Source organism: Cenococcum geophilum, assembly GCF_001692895.1.
Source record: "Cenococcum geophilum 1.58 unplaced genomic scaffold K441scaffold_2, whole genome shotgun sequence".
Classification (NCBI taxonomy): domain Eukaryota; kingdom Fungi; phylum Ascomycota; class Dothideomycetes; order Gloniales; family Gloniaceae; genus Cenococcum; species Cenococcum geophilum.
In genome coordinates, this window is record NW_027137560.1 from 3,691,794 (window position 1) to 3,713,199 (window position 21,406).

General features: G+C 47.6%; 6 protein-coding genes across 6 annotated transcripts; 4 read left to right on the plus strand and 2 right to left on the minus strand.

Moving 5' to 3' along the window:
* The first annotated feature begins 101 nt into the window (after positions 1–101).
* Positions 102–2,077, plus strand: K441DRAFT_651347 (glycosyltransferase family 76 protein). Its single transcript, XM_067647170.1, has 3 exons — positions 102–472; positions 525–1,146; positions 1,195–2,077. Exons 1-3 carry the CDS (start codon positions 133–135, stop codon positions 1,670–1,672), a joined length of 1,440 nt encoding a protein of 479 aa, XP_067509928.1. The 5' UTR covers positions 102–132; the 3' UTR covers positions 1,673–2,077.
* A 2,017-nt stretch (positions 2,078–4,094) lies between these two features.
* On the plus strand, positions 4,095–7,532 carry K441DRAFT_651348 (uncharacterized protein). The gene is made up of 5 exons (XM_067647171.1): positions 4,095–4,211; positions 4,269–5,409; positions 5,468–6,102; positions 6,154–6,347; positions 6,418–7,532. Exons 2-5 carry the CDS (start codon positions 4,276–4,278, stop codon positions 7,167–7,169), a joined length of 2,715 nt encoding a protein of 904 aa, XP_067509929.1. The 5' UTR covers positions 4,095–4,211; positions 4,269–4,275; the 3' UTR covers positions 7,170–7,532.
* Positions 7,533–8,023: 491 nt separating this feature from the next.
* K441DRAFT_600986 (uncharacterized protein) lies at positions 8,024–10,584 on the plus strand. Its single transcript, XM_067645217.1, has 2 exons — positions 8,024–8,653; positions 8,718–10,584. Exons 1-2 carry the CDS (start codon positions 8,366–8,368, stop codon positions 10,326–10,328), a joined length of 1,899 nt encoding a protein of 632 aa, XP_067509930.1. The 5' UTR covers positions 8,024–8,365; the 3' UTR covers positions 10,329–10,584.
* Positions 10,585–11,142: 558 nt separating this feature from the next.
* On the plus strand, positions 11,143–11,790 carry K441DRAFT_533842 (YTH-domain-containing protein; the record flags this gene model as incomplete). Its single annotated transcript, XM_067642306.1, has 2 exons — positions 11,143–11,319; positions 11,539–11,790. Coding segments are annotated over 2 exons (429 nt in total), but the record flags the coding sequence as incomplete, so codon positions are not given.
* Positions 11,791–11,965: 175 nt separating this feature from the next.
* On the minus strand, positions 11,966–14,641 carry K441DRAFT_651350 (uncharacterized protein). The gene is made up of 3 exons (XM_067647172.1): positions 13,664–14,641; positions 13,147–13,607; positions 11,966–13,045 (listed from the first exon to the last, which is right to left on the minus strand). The coding sequence occupies exons 1-3, from the start codon at positions 14,564–14,566 to the stop codon at positions 12,187–12,189; spliced, it is 2,223 nt and encodes a 740-aa protein (XP_067509932.1). The 5' UTR covers positions 14,567–14,641; the 3' UTR covers positions 11,966–12,186.
* A 221-nt stretch (positions 14,642–14,862) lies between these two features.
* On the minus strand, positions 14,863–19,297 carry K441DRAFT_651351 (WD40 repeat-like protein). Its single transcript, XM_067647173.1, has 3 exons — positions 18,502–19,297; positions 15,547–18,381; positions 14,863–15,478 (listed from the first exon to the last, which is right to left on the minus strand). Exons 1-3 carry the CDS (start codon positions 18,943–18,945, stop codon positions 15,353–15,355), a joined length of 3,405 nt encoding a protein of 1,134 aa, XP_067509933.1. The 5' UTR covers positions 18,946–19,297; the 3' UTR covers positions 14,863–15,352.
* Between the last annotated feature and the right edge of the window lie 2,109 nt (positions 19,298–21,406).

Consider the following 21,406-nt stretch of genomic DNA (forward strand, 5'->3'; position numbering starts at 1 on the left):
ATTTTCTGCGCTAGCTAATGTGGGTTTGGCGCCGGACCATCGGGACAGACCTCTGGAGCTCCTGTCACTTTTGCTCGCGTCTTTCAGTCTCTCGCGGATCTATTCAGCTGTTTTATATCAGTTTTACGAATCATGTCTGCATGGAAACCATTCAGCCGGCCCTCAAATGATCCAATTAAGTCACTAGTATTAATTTTCGTTCTATGGAAATTTGTTTTAGTCCTTCTCGCTGTTGCAAGTCCTTTACCCGGGTATGATACTTCATCACTCATTTTAACCAGAGGACACCACCTCCATGCGAGTCACCGTAATTTTCATTCTGAATTTTGTACAACACGTGAGCGACTGGCCATCAATTTGGTCAGATGGGACGCTATTTACTTTGTAAAGGCTGCAGAAAGAGGATACGTTAATGAACAGGAATGGGCATTTAGTTGGGTCTTCGCACGTTTAATTGCCTTTGTCGCTTCATGTATGGTATTCTTTTATGGCATGTCAATCTGTATTGCTGAACTTGCTCACAGATTTTCCATCTCCCGAACACGCTCTGGAATCTTGTATATGGGCAGGAGTTTTCATTTCTCATGTCTCTCACCTTCTATCAGTGCTAGTATTACATCGCCTCTTTATCGCGGTGAGAAATGAGACACAAAACAGCAAGATAGCCTTTGTCGGAGCAGTTTTGCACATCATTTCGCCAGCTGGTCTGTTCCTATCTGCGCCTTACGGTGAATCTCTTTTCTCGTTACTCAACTTCTCCGGGATGCTACTCTACGTCAATCATCACAGGGCTCGACAAGATCGTAGCTCTTGGGATGTTCTCCAAGATTATTACCTAATCGGATCCGGATGCTGCTTCGCGTTGGCGGCTTCTATTCGGAGTAATGGACTCCTTAGCGGCCTGATCTTTGTCTATGATGTCGCAACTCTTATTCCACCATTGCTAAGGTTCCGCCTAGGCTTAAATGGACTTCGAAGATTAGTTGTTACTGTGGCCGCTGGGTTATCTATTGCCCTTGGTTTTCTCGGCCCACAATGGCTAGCTTATGAGGAATTTTGTGCAGCTGCAACGCCTAATAGACACGTAAGACCGTGGTGTACAAATCTCTTCCCAAGTATATATTCTTGGGCTCAGGGCCATTACTGGTAAGTAATCCTTGGGAAATTTTGAGTTTTTGGTCTAAGTTTTACCAGGGATGTGGGCTTTCTCCAGTACTGGACTTTGTCGAACGTACCACTCTTTCTTATTGCGGCCCCCATGCTGTGGCTCCTGGTTCAGTCCAGTTTTATGGCTTTGAGCGGCCGGCTACAGGCACAGGCCCTTGATGCCCTGCCATCTCCTAGAAATAGCGTCGTAAGACAGAAGACTCTCGAGCTTAGAGAAATAAGCGATTCAAGTGATATCGAGCGAAGATGTCTACGACGCTTAGCATTGCCTCAGCTTGTACTTGCTGTCACGGCATTCGCCAGTTTCCATGTGCAGATCATCAATCGCATATCCTCAGGCTATCCAATATGGTATCTGGCAATAGCAATATCCCTTGTAAATGGTACTCCACTCCACACCTTTGACAAGGCCCAAAATAATGCATCGCATTTGGTTGTTCGTTGGATGGCTAGCTATGCTATAATCCAAGGAGGGCTGTACGCAAGTTTCTTGCCTCCGGCTTGAAATGTCTCACCACAGAGCCTCAAATGGAGCCTCTAGAGGAAAGCGTTAGACTCATCTGGAAGAGACATATAATGGAATGAAGAAAGAAATCCACGAGATAAAATTGTAACTATATTACCTTTGTCCAAACATTATTCAGGACTCACCTTCCGCTTTACCATCTCGCCCGCTCCTACAACGGTATTAAATGCGCTGAGAGTTTACTCCACAAAAGTTTTCAGTCATCGAGTGTTCCCGTAACCGACTACCGGTACTATGCCGAAACACCACTGTCTTACCAGCGTATCACCCTGTTTCAGCTATATTTTAGTCTCCCCTTCTTGTTTTATTACCTATACCTTCCTCGTGTATATATAGACGCTTTAGAGCTACATTTACAATCAAGTCGCTCGTTCAATTCCCACACTCTGCAAAGCTTACAGTTCCGATTATAACTGTCCTCTTATGACGCCCAATTACACGTAAAAACAGCATCAGAGTACCACCTACTAGGTAAAGTTCCTCAAGTTGTATCAGGGTTAATGTACGTTACCACCATTTTGCGCCATCGCCCGATGAGATTGGGCAAGGTGCGAGTCTGGGTGTCGTACAGGCCCGATGGCATTGCGCACCCCTCGCTTGTCACTCCTGTCATATTCATGTCGCCCACTTCTGTATTTTCGAGAGGTGTCTCGTTCCCGGGATCGCTCCGAGAATCAAATTGACAACGTTTGACGCGAGCTCCTGCGCTCTCTCATCTAGAAGCTTGAACCTGTGCGATTAATTTTCACAAGGACGAGGCCGTGTACTACTTCAAAATTGAATCATTACATCACCCCTTTGGGCAAATATACTTTCACAAAACCCCCAATGGTTGGACAAAACTGCCCTTCGACCGAGACATGATAACTTACGGAAATGAGATGAAGCTGGAGAGATCTTTTACCTTTTGTGAGCTACAAACAATGGCTAGTAATGTTACTCAAGACACGGATGGAGCCCCTAGCCCTTTAACTCGTTGTATTTGAGCTGCCCCTAATTCCTGAATATGTCTGGGATCCCTTGTGCGCTGAGTCAACTTGTCAAGCTAAAAGTGCCACAATGCCATGCCGCAATGCCATAAATCCGTGGGCTAGCAGAGAAACAAACATACTCTCGGGTTACAAGCGCAACTCAACTTTAGCCACCAATACTCCGTGGTAGGGCCATGCCCCTATGTAAATTTGATAACCCCGTCTCGAGCCCTACGCCTCACAGGCATGTTACAGATGCAGATACCTATAATATGGTAATTAACGGCGTCCCAGTCAACTAAACTCTCCACAGCAAAGGCCTCATTCTGCATGAGACATTCAACGACCAAACCATAGCATCGTACGTATTCCACGTTCGCATTCGATGCCGCTATAAAGTTTGTGATTGCTTCACGTAAGCCTGCGGATATTACCAATTGCAAAGTTCCTTCACTCACACAGTCTGCACTATTCCGCGCTAAGGTAACAGATCCCTGGCACGCCTAAACCCGTACCAGGAGAACTACCTACTTGTCCCAGGAGCTCAGCTGGTCAAGAGATTTTCTCGAGCCTAACTAGCGGTGACCATGTGCTTGGTTTCATTCTAATGCTCCCCTCAGACGCACAGAGAGTCCTCGAGCTAGGATTGCACATAATCAACGCAATCATAATTAGGCCATAGATTTTGACTCCTATAAAATCACTACATCTGATTCTGATTGATTGCATTGATCATATTGATCATACACTGATTTCCTAATTAGGATTAGATTGATCTACGAATTGTACTTACCACTTAATTCTCTTATCCACCTACTGCCTCATTTGCTTTCTCATTACTCACCGTGTTCCTGTCCGCATCGCCGCCCGTCGTTTTATCAATAGATTCCTCGTATGGTGGTAATCGTGGGATGCGTGTGGGCGGGAAAGTCGGGACGCTTGGGGGCTAACATTAACATAGGGTCTTGGTAAGCTGGTTGCAGTTAGGGGTGGAGGAAGAAAATGGAATGAGAACAGCCACCGCTGTTTTTGAATACGGGGGTGTCCGAAACACGAAGGGTTGGTTGTACTATCATAATTACTCGTATCATATAGTCGTTTTGTTTGCATTGTCTGGGCAAGTAGATCAATACTCCCTTACGGTCAAACTAAAATATAATGAGGATTCTGCTATAATTTCAGAGACTAAGAAGCTTCATTTTTAAGCTAACCCAAGTTTCCAAGAAAACGCGCTCTGACGCGCTTTTTTTATATCTACTTGGTCAACTTTCGAACATTTTAATGAAGACACGTTGGAGGAACGACGCGCTAGTCCGCATTTCGGATACGAATTGTGGTTGCTGGGGAACGGGGACTTGGCAAACAAATGCTCGGCTCGAGCGTCAATCTCTATGAATTATTGCTCGCTCATATCCTTACCATAAGAGGCTCGTCTTAAGACTTCCTCGAAACAACTATTAAATTTTTTGTTTCTCTGTTGACAAGACCTTGGACTGTTGTATCCAGGAGTTTGGTTTGATTCCTCTATCCAAGCGATTGCTGAGACTGTGAGAGTTCCAACTAGTAATGTTGCTCCCTGCCGAATCCGATTAATAAATATTTAGGATCACCATGAACGCGATGGCAGCAGCAATTTCAACTGCGGAAAGACCAGGCCATAGGAGGAACAAGTCTTCATCGGTCCTCAAGTCAATCATGGTCTCGAAGAACCATAAGAGGACACCTTCCGACGGAACGCCGTTGACGTACAATGATTCTGAGAATAGCGGTCCTTATGGCCGCAGGCAGGCTATGGGGGCAATGCCAATGCTCCCTCCCGATCATCCTCATAACCAAAACCGGGTCTTGGGGCAGATACACAACCCCCCAAGTAATCCATCTTCCCCTCAGAAGTCGAGAGACATGCAGGAAACAAAGCCCAAAGGCCTACACAAGAAGACACTCAGCTCGGTGTCTCTACGCTCACTGGGCAAGGATAAAGAGAAAGAGAAAGACAAGCAGTGTAAAGAGTCCAGTCGACATCAAGCGGAGAAGGACACAACTGGCAGGCCGAAGAAGACCAAGTCCTCTACCAATTTAGCAGCAGTATTCCAGAGATCCAAAGCATCTAAGGAAGGCAATGATCAATCACAAGCGAAGGACAAAGAGAACACCACGCCGCCTAGCTCTGCCGTTACAGAGGTTCACACCCCGATCTGGGCTCAATTTAGTTCTCAGCCGTTCCAGGAGATACGGACTACAAGCACTATTCCTCTCAACGACCGGCGCAACATTGAGCAAGAGATAGCTCTGTATACTCCAACGGAGTATTCTCCGTCAAAGCAACGAAACTTCTTCGACTATGGCCAGCCGTCACTCCAGAGGCGTGTTCCTTCCAAAGAGAAAGAAAGACCTAGGTCCACATATCTCCCCACGAGCGCTTCGACCTCCTCTTTCATAGACACACTGTCTCGAAAGATCAGTAATGAGAGGGTTCCGTTATCCATCACGAGAGGGAATGAGGCTCGGACAAAGAACGAGCATAATATGAAGGGTGTGTTGACTAGATCTATGCTACGGCGTACAAGCTCCGAGAGCCAGAAGTCGAAGGATGAGCAATCGAACAGAGGCCTCACAATTGCTAAGAAGGGTGCACGAGTCATGGCTGCTGTAGCGGCGTTCAATGGCAAGGCAAGGGAGGCGGGGGCAGAGACACAGGTCAAACTTGATCCTAAGGTTGTTAATGCGGAGTTCGAAGCTGTGCTCGTAAGTTGTCCCAAGTTTCAAATAATAGAACATTCATGGAAGCTAATGCTTGGAACAGGAATCGAGGAATATCCCAGAACATCAGCGTGCACAGATGCGTACACTCAAGCTTGAAATCAAGGCAGACTTTGTCCGTACAAACAAGGTTGACGCATCCCAATCTGGGAAAGAGACAACTTCGAAGCGTTCTCTTTGGGGTGAAACTACCTCGAAGCGTCCTACTCTTGGCCGATCAACGAAACCTAGATGTACCTCGCAAGATGGTGGGGAGAGCGCGACTCTAGAGGCTGCCGGTTCCGCAAGCTCTACAAAGCGCACTAGGCCACGCAGTAGGACATTCACGTTCAGCAAGGGAGATTCTCCTACAAAGAAACAGAAAGCTGAAGAACAGACGGCTTCAAGGGCACCGAAGCCGAGTACTATTCCTAAATCTCCTTCTTCAAAATCTTTGTCTTCCCTTAGCGCTTCTCAAGGCTCGTCCTTCTCAAGAAACCTAAAGCCCGCTGTACCGGATGAATTTGTCTCTTATCTCCGGAAGATGCAGAGGCCGCAAGATGTTGAAATTGGCAAGCTGCACAAGCTTCGTCTTCTGCTTAGAAATGAAACCGTTGATTGGGTTGACACTTTTATCCGCCAGGGTGGAATGACCGGGCTAGTTGGTCTGTTATACCGGATTATGGAGATGGAATGGCGGTATGTATTCTGTTGCAATACTTGTGATGTTTTGCTGATCTTGTTATCTAGAGAGCAGCATGATGATGATCTCCTCGCCGAGGTCCTTCGTTGTCTTAAGGGTCTCTGTACCACAGATCTCGCTCTGAAGGAGCTTTGCGAGATTGCCTCGACGCTCTTCCCTGCGCTCCTCGCCATGCTTTTTGACGAAGAACGCAAAGGCCCAAGCGACTTCACCCATAGAGACCTCATCGTTAGCCTGCTCTGTAAGGCTCCAATCACTATATCCATAATCGTGGAGCCTCTGAAGAAGTATGAGAAGCTGACGTATCGCAGTTGCCCACCTCTCATCTGCTTCCGCAGTGGAACTGCCTTCTCGTGCCCGTACTGTACTGTCCTACCTGAAAGATCCTATTAAAGAAAAAGATGCTCGAACGATCCCTTTCATCCAGGAGATGCATCAGCCGCGCCCCTACCGCGTCTGGTGCAACGAGGTTAATAACGTGACCAAAGAAGTATTCTGGATCTTCCTTCACCACCTAACCGTTATTCCCATGCCGCCTTCTCCGAGCAGCTCTCCATCATCTAACGGAGGACATCAAAGCTATACTGCGACTCACTTTCCCGGTCCTCGCCTTCCAGTACCTGCCGCTCCCTATATTGGCGGTGTGGAATGGGACTCGACAAACTATATTGCTACCCACCTCGAGCTTCTTAACGGAATCATTGCATCACTCCCTACCGAAGCCGAGCGTAACTCCCTCCGCACCGAATTTCGTGCTTCGGGCTTCGAGAAAGTCATGGGCAATTACTTGCGTACCTGCAAAGAGAAGTACTACGGCGCCGTCCACGATGGGCTTAGAACCTGGATAGCGGCTGCAGTGGCTGACGGCTGGGACGTCAAGGCTGTGAGAATGGGGTGTGGTGATGGGAAGGGTCCCGGAAGCCCACTCAAGAGTCCAGCTAAGAGCCCGAAGAAGGTGGAGAAGGCTCCTAGGATCGAGGCTCCGAAGATGGATTTGCGGCTCGGGCTGGAGCTAGGATTCGAGAAAGAATCCGGGAAAAAGGTGGTTGATGATTGGATCTGAAGACGGGATGAGTTGAGTAATTGAGGTTGTGGAAGTTGTGAAATGTGTACAAGGGTCAATAAAGGACAGGAGTGTGGAAAACTCGAGGGTGAGATGTTGATAAATTTGATGTTTTCTTACTGTGCGTCATGGGTGGTGTTCTGGGGCTTTCTTATGTTTCCTTTACGGTCTCCTTCTGGGCTCTGGCGTGGGATTTCCTTTAATGGGTTTTCTTGTGTATGCATGAGAGCACAGCGAGCTGTAATGATTGACGATGAAATGGACGAAGATCAGACGAGAGGCATGGGGTCATGATTTTCCCTCTTCCTGTAGATATATTACTATGAAATGACTTCTCCGTCATCAATAAATTTATGCTATAACGATCAGAGCGTTTGCATGTTGATCCTTCTGGAGCTTCCTTTTCTTGGGGCTTTGGTTGTTGGTGTCCCCAGGGTCCAATACAAATACAGTATGGTTGAATGATATGTTTGTATTCACGCACAAGCTACCGACGCAAGATACGTCAAACGCTTAACCGAAGAAATGAACTGCTGCAGATACTTAAAGTCTAACTTGGTATTTAAGTTAAGATAAAATTGACAGGTAGACCTCAGAGAACAATATATACTGTCACAGATCCCTCAGCGGGTGGCAAAATTTTACAGTTGATATTTATATTGTGGTTAAATAGTCTCTAGACAGGCTATTATCTGGTGGGATGCATTTCACATTTAATAACGGCGAAGGCGGTCCACTGGGAAGGCACTACCTGGGCGAATACCTACCTAATTAAATGTAGGTTGCCAAGACGCGCGGCATCAATCTCGCTTCCACTCCCTATTCATCTTGAAAGAGGTCGAGCTTTCCATCAACAACGCATAGATAACCACGTCACTTCCACACCAATGGAGTGGCAGAATGTATCTGTCCTGCTTGGCCCCACATAGAATTTTTTTTTCCTTTTCAGGTTCAATATTGCGAGCAGATCAGATACTCTGAACTGCGTTACTTGTCTAGAGCGCTCGATTTAAAATTCACGACGACAACCTTCATAGTACTTCACTGGCAACAGTACCTAAGTTTTTGGCGCCCCAGGACTTCTTAGGATCTTCCATCTATTCATGCGCTACATCTTTGGCTAAAACGCCTAATAGCAACTCTGAACCGACCCTGACATAAATGTACTTGGAAGGCTTCTCTACAGCAACAAAAGAATGGAGTGGCAGCAAGACAACAACCTCGGTTATGGCTATCCATACTTTCCTAATCAACAGGTGGCTACATACCCTACTCCATTTGCTATCGCCCATGGTGTTCCCGGTGCTTCATCATATCTAGATTACGACGAAGAGCTGGATGATGAGGATGATGCGGGGATGTATGAAGGGGACGACGAGTATATGGATGCTCCATTAGGCCAAAATCATCATGGATATGTACAGCTATCTCAAGCTCAAGCTCGAATGCACGGCCAGCCCTATCCAGCTGGGTTTGATGACACAGTGAGTTCTGCTCAATCCTTTGGCTCTTCTCTTTGTGATATACTCTTAAGCTAAGTTTTCTGAGATGTTTCAGGATGACAGTCGCGAGCAGCCACAAACCAATGCCCTTCCAGGAGTTCAAACTCCTCAGCCATCCGGCTCCGGCGATCCTCCCAGTGCAGCAAGGGCCGCCGAACTACGAGCGAAGTTGATAGCAATGAGGTCTTCTAGTAGGACACCGGGAGTACAAGATAGAGCGGAACAAAAACGGGGCGCAGTCCCTCAAAATGTCAAGCCTGCCGCGCCTGGAAGGAAGAGTTCCGTCACCGATGTTGATGACCTGCTTGCAGAAGGCAGGGCTGCTGCTGAAGCAAAGGCGAAGCAAAGTAATGTCGTGAAGATTTCTGCTCGCACCGATAATTCTGCTCAGGACAAGACCCAAATTGATAGTCAACCGAAGATGCAAGCAACACTCACTCAAGGGAATTCAAAACCGGCACCAGTTCCAGAAGTACAACAAAAGACTGTCCAAGCACAGAGTAGTAATAGTGGTCCTAGGGATACGCCGCAAATTACAAAGGTGGGCCAGGACGGCCAAAATGTAAAGAAGTCCCCAGTGTCCCAACAAACGAGAGAACCTGAACAAACGAGAGAAGCCCGTATGGAGTCAAATGGCCGACCTCAATCAAGAATTGCGAGTGATGAATCAAAAGTGATTCGCTCAAGGGAAAATGGGAATCATGAACCTCCAAGACACAATAATAATAGATCTCAAATTGACCCAAGGGACACACATGCTGACGCTCCAAAAGATCGTCCTAAATCTTTAGCAACTCAGCCCCGACAAACTGACATAAGATCTGAACCAGAGAGAAGCAATGAACAACGTTTGAATCCTGTCAATGTAACTCCTACTGAGACAGCACAGAATAATGGAGAGCGCCAACACACAACTAACAAGTCAATTACTTCTAATAATGAAATAGCAACATCTACAAAGCCTACAAGAGAAGAGAAAACCACTGAACAACGGGTAGCACGGGTGGACCGTCAACCAGCGAATATTGATACACGTGCTAATCTCTCTCACCGTGAACTGGCCTCTAGACAAGATTCAGCATTACAAATTCAACAACAAGCAATGGATGGGCCTCCGAAGAATGCCGCTGCATACTCTAAATATTTTGAAGATCTGGATGAATGGCTTGAAATAACTGGTTATCATGACCAACAATATCGTCAAAATTCACTGCGGCGCCATAGGGCTCTTGCAGAACTTGAACTGCAAAGGGAGAAGATTGAGCGTGAAGCACAAATGGAGCAGGAAGACAAGGCTTATCTCACTCGTTCACAGTCATTTCGTACACCCTCTGTCCGTCCAACAAGTCTTGCCAGAGCATCATCTGTGGTGTCTATGCCACCTCCGCCTTTACCGATCTCTACATCTACTTCAAGGGCGTTTGGTGCTTCGTCTCCAGCGAAGACTGATAGCACGCCGCACTCGACGACCCAAACTTCCCAAGCTAGCACGAAGCGTCCTCTATCGCCAACCGCAGGACCGGCGCATAGTCATGAGCGAGCGGATAAGCATATAAGGTTGGATGCGACTGCAGGCGCTCAACAGCGGTCGGAAGAACGCGAGGATCGGGTTCCACGTGTGATGCATGATGACATGCCTTTGTCTGCCTCTAGGTAATATATTGTGCATTCTTAATTGGCAACGGAAAACTTAGTGCAACAATCTCACTTAACGACAAATCGTGGGCTCTTTTAAAAAAGAATCGTTTAGCCCCTTTAATAGTAGTTGGGGGGTTTCTCAATCATTTTGTTGAGTACCCTCACGTTCATGCCGCACTGTTCTCTCTTCGACGACAAATTGAGTAAGTGTTCCAAGAAGCTGACGCCCAAATAGCTTTAGACGCAAGGATGACGAATACCGTATTCGAGGTGCTGTAGAGGAGAGTCCGGAAACTCTTCGTCATTCTCACTCCCGCCCACAATCCTCAAGAGGTCGACTAGCAAGGAGCCCTAGCCCATTGCCTTTATCACGCCGAATCTCCTTGCCTGAGGACCATGTGCGCCGCATAGAGGATGAACGTCCTCATCCACGGAGTGTTGTGCCATACAATGGGGGTAGACCCCGCGAGAGCAGGGAGCCTTCTCCTGTCCATCGGAATTATACTCGACCACGCACCCCTACGTCTCATCAGTGGCCAGATCGTTATAATTTGCGTCGTTCGCCTCCAGAAGTGTACGATGAATATCCATTTCACCACCATAGCGACCGCGGCCGAGGCAGGCCTCGAGGCCGTTCCTCATTTTCTACCCGGGGAGGCAGACCTAAGTACCTGAGTAGAGATGGAGCTGGACATGGTGGAATAGCTTCGCTGAACTTACGACAAGGCGGTCAGTGCCACTCTTAATCTTGTCAATCTTAACAGCATCCTCGAAGCTGCTAGCATCTTCCCAGTATTATCAATTATCCATCCTCATATTTTGAGTGCTGAATAGGAGCACGATATTTCATGATCAAGTCATGGAATTACGACAATGTTGAAGCGGCGCAGCGCGAGAGCATTTGGGCCACACAACCGCATAACGAAGAGCTTCTGGCTGAAGCTTTTAAGAGCAGCCGACATGTTATCCTGCTCTTTTCGGTCAATAAAAGTACAGCTTTTCAGGGCTATGTATGTGCTGCTTTTCGTAACATTAGGTTTTCCAAAAAGGTTCATCTCAAAAGAAAACACTCCCGTCTCCTCATAAACTTTGAAGCCTTCGTTGTACCATTACGTCTCCTTACCTGAAATTTCTATAATTATCAAATCACCTCCACGATACTAATCGTTTGTATATCCACTTGTTTCTTGTTACGTATTCGTACACATACTTACAGGCCACTAAAATAGGCTCGTATGCAATCAGCACCTGGCACCGCGCCAGTCCCTTCATGGACGAAAAATCTACTTTGGCAGTCCTCAGGCCCCTTCTTTATCCGCTGGATGACGATCGCAGAAACTCGCTTCTCTCGCGTAGGACACCTTAAGAACTCGCTCAATGAAGGCCAAGCAGTGTTAGTAGGAAGAGATGGCCAAGAGATCGAGGAGGAATGTGGTAGAATGCTTTGTGAACTTATCGATGAGGTTGGAGAGAGATATTAGTGGGATTATGGAAGAGATTAAGGGAAGATAAGACTGCATTATTTTAGCATATGCCGTTTAATTCTCCGGCAACTATTAGTAGGATTCTTAGCCATAGCCATAGCCTTAGCTTTAGTTTTAATCTAAAAGTTAGTTTTTTTTCTTGATCATTTACTCTACAATCCAATTTTCAGGAATCCCAGTGTCATGAATGGATGACTTTGAGTTTGATCAGATACTGATCAGCTATTAAGATATGAGAAAGGTATAGAAGGCCGAAGTTTGAGATGCTAAATTCAATGTTCAATTCATGTTAATCACAAGCACCGCACGAAGCCGCCAGCCTTTGGGGTATCACTGATCAACCTAAACCAGCCCTAACGCCGACCATGCTCTGCTTTCATCTCACTCAGCCACTCACTTCCTACCCTTCCCCTTCCGCCGCCCTTTCTTCCCGTCGCTCTCTCCCTCTCGCCCAGATCCAACTTGAACCTTCCCACTTTCCACCTCACCCTCCTGCAATCCAAGCACCTCGTTTTCCTGCATCTCCTTCAACTTTTCCTGCCCGGAGATGAAAAAACTAAGGTCCCGATTCTGCTCCTCCAAATCCGCCTTCTCCTTCTCCGCCTCCTTAGCCCTCGCTTCCGCCTCCGCCACTTTGCTTTCCAGGAACGCGATGCGCGTCATCAGAGACTCGTTGATCGTCTTCTCTTCCTGGTACTGCTTCGTGACTTTCCGCGCTAGCTCCTGCGCCGCGCTACACCGGGCCGACTGGCGCGCCGCGTCCTTTTCCAAGCCCGCTATGGCGGTGCGGGATTCCGCGTGTTGCAGCCGCAGCGCAGAGATCTGGGCGGCGAGCGTCGAGGCAGTGCGTGCGGCATCATCGGCCCCGGACGCCGCTTTGGCTGCCTTGTCCGCGGCGCGCTCGACCTGTTCTTCAAAGTAGGCGCGCTGGGATTCCAGCTGTGAGGTCAGGAGGTAGGCGTACTCGATGCCCATGTTGTCGAGCTTCTCGCGCGGCACCGTGTCGGCGGCGTAACCGGTCATTAAGTTGGAGTTGCGCGACAGAGCGGGGTGGGTGAAGGAGGAGGCGGGCAGGTCGACGAGCTTGCCGTCGGCTTTGTTCTGGATCAGGCGGTGCACGTAGCCGTCACCAGCGTAGTCCCACACGTGCTGCGTTACGACGTCCATGGCGTAGGTGTGCGAGGTGGCTTCGTAGTGAGCGAAGGCGTGCGCTGAGTCGTAGCGACCACATCCTGTGCTGCCACATATGAGACTGTTAAGATATTAGTTTCAGGTTCTGGTGCTTGAGAGCCGCTTCTGCCGAGGAGAATTGACATGGTGGAGAAAGTGAGTAAAGAGAGGTAGTGTACTTACCATATCCAGAGATTAGCCGTCGATCCACATACACTACACTCGTTTTCTGGTCCCTCGCTGTCGCCATGGCCCCGACCAATTAATGCATCATTCTGAGTATATCTACACACTGGACACCCACTTCCTCGCCATTTCTCGAGACAAGCACAGTGGAAAACGTGCTGGCATAGTATAGTAAGTAGGCCGGTTGTCTCATCCATACGTTCTAAGCACACCGGACATGTTGGAAGCTCTACCAAAGAGGGTGTTGGTGGTGCTAGTGGTTTAGTTGTAAGAGAAGATGCAAGGGAGGATGACTCGACTGGCGATGAGACAGTTGCGGGTAAGGGAGCTGTAGGTTGTGCTGTCGCAGCGGGAGTGAATGGATCATTGGTCATATTAGGGAAACTCGAAGGGTCTCGATTGGTGTCTGTAGTTTGAAATTCGATGGACTTGACGAAAACTACATGGCAGTTCTCTGGCTATACGTAGGACAATTAGTACAAGAAGCTCTGACTTGGAGCATTGTACGCCTTACCTCCATACTATTGAATAGCTTACCATTCCACTCTTTCCGCCATTCTCGCGCTTTATTTGCCTCTCTGAACTTCATAAGTACCATGTATTTATTTGTCCTGCCCGTCCTTATGAGCCGAAAATGGCTGACGTCTTCCCGCGTCTGCTCCCCCACATATCCAAGCAAGTCCGAAGGCGTCATGTATGAAGGTACGGCAAGTATACACAGTGTGGTACAGTCCTCCTCTTTGAAGCTTTTATCCTCTGTAGCTCCACCTGCTCCCTCACCATCTAAGCCTTCACTTAAGATAGCGTCATCATAGAGCCCCGGTGTCTCTTGACCATCTCGATATAGGTGCACCACTCCCCAGCCCACTTCAGTATTTTTCGGATCTGAGGGGATAAATTTGCCTTTAGTTGCTAGGCCTCCTGAGCTGGCCCCGACGTGGGGAGGATGGCTAAGTGATTTTCCCCGAGCCCTGGCACCTTCTTCTGTGCTTGATGGAATCATGTCTATGCTTTGAATGGAGACAATTCCGAACCGCCAGTCCTTTGAAGCGGGGTGCTGTGAAGGTATGCTAGCTATTCCGGCTTTAGTTAAAGGTACTGGACTCTCTCGGTGATCCTCGGAGGAGGAACCGTTAAGATAGCTAAGTCGGCGCTGGACGGGCGGCCGGACTTCAAATGTGGAAAGAGTAGGACAGTCAGTGCTCGAAACAGCAGTCTTGGATCGTTTATGGGTCTTCTTTGGTGTAGGAGATGAGCTCCACGAGGAGGTTCTGTGAATGGGTAGCTCTGAAATGAAGATATTTGTTCCTGGTGGCGGCGTGTACACAGTTTGCAAGCAAGGCGGGGAAGACGGCTGCGAGGGGTCGCCAGGAGATGGATAAAGCTCGAATGCGAGGTGGAAGAAGTATGATGGCATTAGGAAAAGAGACTTGTAGTGTCATCAATATCGTACATGGTTAAATGTGTGGGGCTTCATTGATGGTGGGTACGTAATGCAGAGGTTGTGGATGCAAGAGAACAAGGGTGGCAAAAATCAAGAACGTCACATTCACGGCTTACATACTTAGTCACAAAATCTCGAGGGAATTTCTAGAATTGTAGCTCGCAGCATTTTATCGAAAGTTCCTTGGGACTCAATTTGGCTTTATGTTGAGAGCTGGTCTCGAAACGTCTTCTCCGACATCATTAGTCAACCACAGATCTTATCAATATGAAAATGTATTCGTCTTGTTCATTTGATCTGGGCAAAGCTACAAACATAAGCTAATACAGCCCCCAAGATAGTATTGACTGTGCACTCCTGGCCGTGCCCTTAGACCGGAACCCCCTTTGCCACCGAATCATACCCAGGAAGCAGTAAAATAGATGTACGCCAGTAAATATGCAGGATGCCTCCCCCTTCAATAACGCCATGAAATGCTCAATGCAAGAGCCCAATAAAAAGGAGGCCAAAAATATATGCTCAAGTAAGAAAGTAGAGCAGAACAAAGCAAGTTCTAGATATTACAAATCCACCAATCTTCCCTTCCAAAATGTTGTAATCCGTGATCGTTAGTTTTGTAAGACTGGTTGTAAAATGTAAATCCGCTCCTAGTTTAGTCGTAGGCTATTCGTAACCCTGTAGAGAAACCGTTGTATAATAGTATGTGATGCTTAAAGCAAGTCGAAGCGTTGTTCAACAAAAGTTATCGGAAAACGAGGCCTATGCAACTTCTGCTTCAACAATGTCCTCCACATCCTCGACCTCACGACCCTTGGAATCAACTACAATCCTTCGGCCACGTTGGTCAGCTGGGACACCATCGCGAGATGCGCCAAAGTCGAGCACCTAGAAATTGTCCCGTTAGAATATCTTCAGGCTGGTAAACGACAAAGGGATTGAGAGCTGCAACTTACCTCGATATACGTCATGTTGTTCCGCTGCACGGCGGCCACGCATCTACGCTCGTTGAACTTTACTTGCCACACCCCACTCAAATCTGTCAATAAATCCTTGACACAGTCGCCAGTCTTGACATTCCACATCTTTAGTGTGCGGTCCGAGCCGGAAATAACCTTTTGTCCGTCGTGTTGGAANCATGTAATAGCACCAGTATGTGCACTCAGCGTGCTCTTGCATTGTCCGTTTTCAGGGTCCCAGATTCGCAATGTTGAGTCAGCTGCAGCGGATACAAGACGCTCGTGGCTGAGATCTAGAAGTCCGACGAGTGATGTATGGCCTTCCAAGTTAAACAAACACGCGCCAGATTCGAGGGACCAGACTTTGACAAGATTGTCCATGGAGCCGCTGATGCAGCGGTTACGCGCATGGTCAAGCACTACGCTGTAGACTTTTTGCGCGTGACCTTGGAGGCGGTGTATTACTTCACCAGTGGAAATCTTCCAGACGCGGACTGTGGAGTCGTAGCTCCCACTAACAAGAGTGTCCCCATGTGCAGCGATAGCACGAACGGAATGGTGGTGACCAGTCAGGACGCGAATGAAATATTGGTTATCGTGGTCATTCGCTGGAGGTCCTGTCTGCATAATAGACCTGTCGCCAGGCTGAGGGAGCTTCCAGACCCTCAGGCTAGAGTCACGGGATCCTGTAATGATAAGAGGTTCTTTTGGCATCATAATTGGCTGCCCATCGGCCGTCTCTCCAATCTGCGTGGGTTTGAGAATGACAAGACACCTGACGGTAGAAGTATGGCCTTGGAAAACCTGCGTACACTTTCCTTTCTCAATATCCCATACCCGGACAGATCGGTCGGTCGAACCGGATACCAGAATATTCCCTTCATACTGCAGTGCCCACACACCACCCTCGTGGCCTTCAAGACGGCTGCGGAGAGCACCGGTTTTTGTATCGTAGACATTAATATTTGTATCATCACTGCCGGTAAGAATTTTGTCAGTATCGAATTGCAGACACGTAACTACATGTCGTTGATGCGCCCGGAAAGCAATGTGCTTGGGTCTTGTTTCCTCCTCCATCCAGCTCTTTCGAATGAGATGATGCCTCTGATAAAGTGACTTAAAAAGGTGTACGTTGCGAAGACTTGGAAGTCCAATGTTCGGGTTTGGTACTGCGGCCGCGGCAACGTCTGCGATTGCGATAGGTCCTTGTGCCGAACTTAGAGAACGACTCCAACTTGGCGATTGTCCTTTTGAGGCGGACGGCCCTTTCCTGCGCTGCTTCTTGGAGCCGCCATGTTTGGCCGCTGCTTTGCGTTTAGGCCTACCGGAGCTCGATTTGACCATAATAGTTCCTTCGCTATCAGCATACCCGCCAATTGTACTAGAGCCAGACGAGATAGGAGAAGCCTCGCCATCCGACTTAACACTATAAGTTATGGCACGTAAATCCCGCTCAAAGCTCTCAGAGGAGTGTGGATACTGCCATCCCCAACCTTCTTTCACTGCTCGCTCTAATTCCCCTTCTGGGAGAACGTAGCCATCTCTGTCTAGGAGTTCCTTCCATGCTGTTTCATCCGTATCGATTATTTGCCTCCATTTCTTTGACACCTGTGCTGCACTACACATACTCTTCACGTCCAAGTATTTAACAATATTCAAACTCAGTTCCAGTGGTAGCAAACCGAGGAAGTCGCACTTCAGAGCAGGGTTGACAACATCGGCAACGAAATGGAGAGTAGGCTTTGTACACCGGCGGAGAAGCTGGAACATCACATAGGTCTTCATTTTTTCAGGCATAGCATCGAAGGATTCCAACATGACAGGAATATCCATAATCGTTGGTGTTGGAAGCTGTGGGTTAGGATTGCTACCTTCAATACGATCAGAAAGATCTATTCTCTTATTCCGTGCGGAATGAGATAGAGCTCCTAACATCCTGTTTTGCTCATCTAACCTAACCTCTGATATGTCCAGACTGGAGACATCATTCGCATCGTCATCTTCATTGTCTCCAATCAAAGAGCCACCAAAATTGGTGTTGTGTGCTAGGTTTGCTGCAGCAGTAATTGGTGACAGGCTTGGGCTCGGTAAACTGGCGTCCTGTGCAGAGATCGTGTCGAGTGGAGTTGGCCGTGCGGGTCTAGAAAAGGATCCGTCATTTTCGGTGAAAGGACCGATTGGTTCCAGATCAGTCTCAGCAATTGGAGGTGTTGCGGATATGCCTGGGCCGTCCACAACTGAAGCAAAAAACCGTGCTTCAAGGGCGGAGCTCTGTCTGTCTGTGGGGTCAGAGGCATCGAAATAACCGCTTGGCTCCGATGACGCCTGGTGCGCGGGAGACGGTTGTTGCAAGTGCCAGGACTCGGCCAGATGCTGCAAGCGGGCCTGAGATTCTTTGCCCGTCCCCGAACCTTCGACTTGACTAGATCTTAGATTCGACCGTCTTGATCCCGTTCTTACCCTCGGTATCTTAAACTGGCTAGAAGCGTCCGCATCTGTATCGGGGGTAGCGGGGACAGTTCCGTCCATATCATCAGGTGTTTGATTTGAGCTTAAACGAGTAGCACCACCGGCCTTGTAACCATGTATAGTAGTTCGAGGTTTTTTATTTCGGCGTTGTAAACTTGCAAGCTCAGCGGCTTCCGCAATAGAAGGGGGCGAAGAGGATCGTTTTCTACGTCCCGATACAGATCTTGACGATGACTCTAGTGGTCTCTGGGATGTGGCTGGTTGACGTGTCACGCGGTTGGGAGTTTCGTAGTGGGTATCATAATGTTTGATCGAACGAATTTTTCCCTTGGACGCAATAAGAGCATCATACTGATCGTGGTACTGGTTAAAAGACATGTTAGCGAGTAGTAAGCATTGAACAAATGTCTTCGTAGGGAACGCGTTGAGGGTGACTTGACGATAGGCGTTGGATAGTCGCTTCGAGGGAGGTACTAATCATACCTCTTGGAGAGACTGTTCGACGTTATCGGCTTCGCTGAAGCAGGCCTGTGTACCTGCAACATCGAAGCAAAATCGCCTTATTGATTCCGGGGCTGGAGATGACGCCAACGGGTAAACCTTAGGATCCCGCTCCTTCAAATTCCGGGGAGCACTGAGTAGTATAGGAGGAAAGGAGGTTGTAGTTGTAGTAGTAGTAGTAACGACTGTGGTATGAGTTGCTGGTGCATATGATAGTTGCCCAAGAGTAGCATATGGCTCCACGATTTGCCTTTGAACTGTCTTTGGCCCCGGCTCAAGTCTTTGACCACACTGGCTTGATGTCATATTGGTGGTGGCGTTCGCCGAGGGAGAGTTGGCCGCCGAGAGTGTCACAGTCGACGAGGTAAACGAAGAATAGTTGGATGAGTCTATACTCTTCTCGGTCCCTGTGGGAGAGGTGTCCATGAACGGCAGGGGCGAGGTTCCAGGAGGCCCGAACGCGATGACACGGCGAGAAGCGCGTGTGAAGGACGGTTTTTGTGAATCAAAGAATCATCTGTCTTGTGGAATAGAGCCTCCAAAAAGACCTCAGTCCGCTAGCTGGTTTTGTAGAGTGGAGGGTGCCGCCGTCGTGTCCGTGTCCAGAGGTAAGGATGTCCTGCTTATGAGTGGCAGAATCAGGAGACAGCCGGAGAAGCAAGAGAAACAAAAGACAGCAAGAAAACAAGACGCCAGAGTGGAGAGAGTTCAGCACACCAGGGACACACTCGACCGGAGGGGAGACTTGGAGAACGGGAAGCTGCAGAGTCGGTGGTGTGGTGGGAGGGGCTGCTGATGGATGAGACTCTAAAGCGGCTTTCGAGAGCTCGGCAAATCAGTCGCTTGCCTGCCTTCCCATTTCCGCCTCCTAGCTCTCAGCCATCTCACGAACTGCGCTCAGCAAAATTTTTATATAGTACGGGCTGGCTATGTTTCGTATACCATTACTCTATGCACATCTAAATATGCTATTTCGTTCATATGACGAGTTACACTCAGAGCCGCCTATTGCTGCCACCTCTTTAAACCTGTCAGCCTTCAATTTGGAGCAGCGTCATACAGGACACTGGAAGTGCCCAGAGATAACTTCTCATATCTGTAAGTATGACTAAAATTACTAAAATACACCTCAGGCGACTATTGTGAGGAGAAAGGCAAGGGGTGGGCCGCATAACTGTGTGGGGTTAGAGACGGGTTTCGTGGCAAGAATGCCCTTTCGCGAGTTTGCATGCGAGGACACCATCCTCGTTACTCCAAGTCACGACTCTTTTCAAAGATGCGCCACTACGAAATAACACCTCGACTTTAAGGTATTCAAGCCTGGTGGAGTAATCTGGCATGGAAAATTGTTGGGCAAATTTATATTGAGATCTGAATGTCCACCAATCAATGCCATTTGATAATGTAATTTTTTTTTCCTATCACCATATCAATTGATAAAGTTCATATTCCTATATAGGGGTATCACTCTAGATCGCATTTGTCTGATATCATTCAAATGAGGGAGTCTTGCATTATATCTCGTAGGCTTTACACTGCCCTTAGGAAATGCGCCGCAGCAGACATCCGTATTCTCGTAGTTGGGTTTGATAATTTACAGAAGATATATTGAATTATTAGGTTGAAAAAGGACGTATACAACTTCCCATAAATCGTCGCAACCATTTCGAAGAGATCATGGTTGTGTTTTAGACACTTGAGGTGGAAAGGAGAAGAGGGTGGTTATTTTTCGTCTCCGTACCACTCGTTTCATATTCAAAATTTATAACCATCCACTGAAGGAGAGCCGATAGCCGCGCTACTATCCCAAGGGATACGGCTTCATTTGTTCTCTATTGTAAAGGCGTCGTTCTCTTTTCATAGGTAAATCTGGAGGGTATTATCTTACTGATTATGAGCCGAGCTAAGAACCCCCTAGGTTATAATATATCTGACCCAGTAATATAAGAGTTACCCCGCTAAGATTTTATAGATTGATATAACACCCAACTAGTCAAAAGTAATGAAACGGAACTGCTGTAGCCGGCTAAATCTATCGTTGAGAGACCAAAAGCTCCCAAAATACCCTTTCAGCAAGCATCTTGATCAGCTCATGCACGGAACCGGCTCGTACGCGCCTTTCTCGCCGAAAAACACCGAAATATACCTTTTTATACCGTCTATAACTTAATAACTTTTAAAATGGCCTCACATGAAATTTTATATTAAAGTTTAGAAAGTACTTTTTAATTAAAATTAAATTAATTTTATAAAGATATTAAAGAATTATTTAATGTTAGTACGTAGAAAAAGTGCACAAGGCGTGTTCGTGCACGAGCTAACCTAGACGTCTACTGTCCAAAAAGAGTTTCAGAAGAAACAGAACTCGATTTCTGGCAAATGATCAAGGCCGTTCCCTTTAAACTCAATATAATTTCTGATTTGAGGCTTAGACGAGAGACTTCGAATACAAGTAGCCCTTGAAGTCGCGCATTCATCTACTTCATATGGTGCAGGCTCATTGTTTTGCGGCGGCGTGCATATAGGAGAATAGAAGGCCTGCCGGTTGTGTCGGAAGGCCTGATTAGGACTAGCGGTATTTTCCACGGAACATCTATCTTTCCGCCTGACCATGCCCACGACCATAAACATCTCTAATGAAAAGTTATAGGTTATCCGGGTTATAAATTCCGAATACATTTTTGCTTGCTGAGATGGCTGGTGTTGAAAGCGTAGAGAAGTTTTATGCGTAATATAACCTGCTCCCCAACTTCCGTAAGCCTCCTACCCTCCAGGCTTCCTGAGCATCCAGGGCAATCCCTAATATAATCAGTACGGCGATCTCAATGCAAACAAGACGATATTAACAGCCCACGAAAATCCTCTCTTCTTTCCCAGCCTCAACACC